At 44.1% G+C, this 1,133-nt stretch overlaps 1 protein-coding gene across 4 annotated transcripts in view; it reads right to left on the bottom strand.

The window, feature by feature from the left end:
• The window catches only part of LOC101859642 (nucleolysin TIA-1), a 95,854-nt gene that overhangs the window by 45,154 nt on the left and 49,567 nt on the right, over window positions 1–1,133 (bottom strand). For all 4 annotated transcript variants that reach the window (XM_035970032.1, XM_005099386.3, XM_035970033.1 and 1 more), the window contains exon 2: window positions 139–196. In XM_035970032.1, coding sequence (XP_035825925.1) covers window positions 139–196 — 58 coding nt within the window. The remainder of the gene's footprint in view (window positions 1–138; window positions 197–1,133) is intronic.

Below are 1,133 nucleotides of genomic sequence, written 5' to 3'. Positions count from 1 at the left end.
GAGAGAGAGAGAGAGAGAGAGAGAGAGAGAGAGAAGGACATGAGATCACCGACAGAACATAGCCAGGAAGTAAATACACGGAAAAAGGTACCAGGACTTTTATTCCGATGCAACAAGGCAGGTCAAGTGGGTACTTACTGCTAGTGTCCTGCTTGGGCGCTGTGCTTGGTGAAGCGGCCCAGTTGACCTTCATCTCCTGTGGGAAGAGAAACAAATACAGGACATGAGAAAACTGGCATTGTGCTGAATGAGTGAAATTACATATAAGATATTTGGGAAAAAAGCAACAACATAAAAAACAACAAATAAACTGCATACATTAGACAAAATAGTATACCAGACAGCACCGAATAACACCCCCGGTGCAGATCAGGTAAACAAATAAGAAAAAATATGGCGAAGGAGTATACCGTGCACGAGCGTCCAAAGCCCACTGGCTTCGGTTGGAACGTGGCGTGTGTGTGTGTGTGTGTGTGTGTGTGTGTGTGTGTGTGTGTGTGTGTGTGTGTGTGTGTGTGTGTGTGTGTGTGTGTGTGTGTTGTGTGTAAGTAAGCCTGCCTACAATTTATTTAGCGCCCCTTACAACGATGTACGTGCCTTTGAACGTATGATGTGAAGTTTTTGCAAAATTTTGACTCAAGTGCACAAATTAACGATCGCTAATGAAAACAATGTTCAAAAGGCTATATGTATAACATTAATCAAGAATAACGGTACTGAAAACCACATAGTGCAGCTATGCAAAAAGTAGCACGAAGTGACCCTAATAATAGAAAGTGAACGGTAAAAAAACAAAAACGGTCAAACTATCGCAGCTCTCCACCCCACGTCCCCATTACAAGGGACACTCCAGCAGGAGGTTTTCATGGGCGCTCCATCATATCGCACAATGCAACACTGACAAGCTAACGACGGGAGTGTTTTCAAAACACTTTAGCAGTTCCGTTGAGCATTGTGTTTGCCTTAATCTCACATGCCTCTCTCTCTCTCTTTCTCTACCCTTCTCTCTCCTTGTCTCTCTCTCTCTCTCTTTCTCTACCCTTCTCTCTCCTTGTCTCTCTCTCTCTCTACCCTTCTCTCTCCTTGTCTCTCTCTCTTTCTCTACCCTTCTCTCTCCTTGTCTCTCTCTCTCT

Source organism: Aplysia californica, unplaced genomic scaffold (assembly GCF_000002075.1).
Source record: "Aplysia californica isolate F4 #8 unplaced genomic scaffold, AplCal3.0 scaffold00211, whole genome shotgun sequence".
Classification (NCBI taxonomy): domain Eukaryota; kingdom Metazoa; phylum Mollusca; class Gastropoda; order Aplysiida; family Aplysiidae; genus Aplysia; species Aplysia californica.
This window is presented reverse-complemented; position numbering and strand designations above follow the sequence as displayed.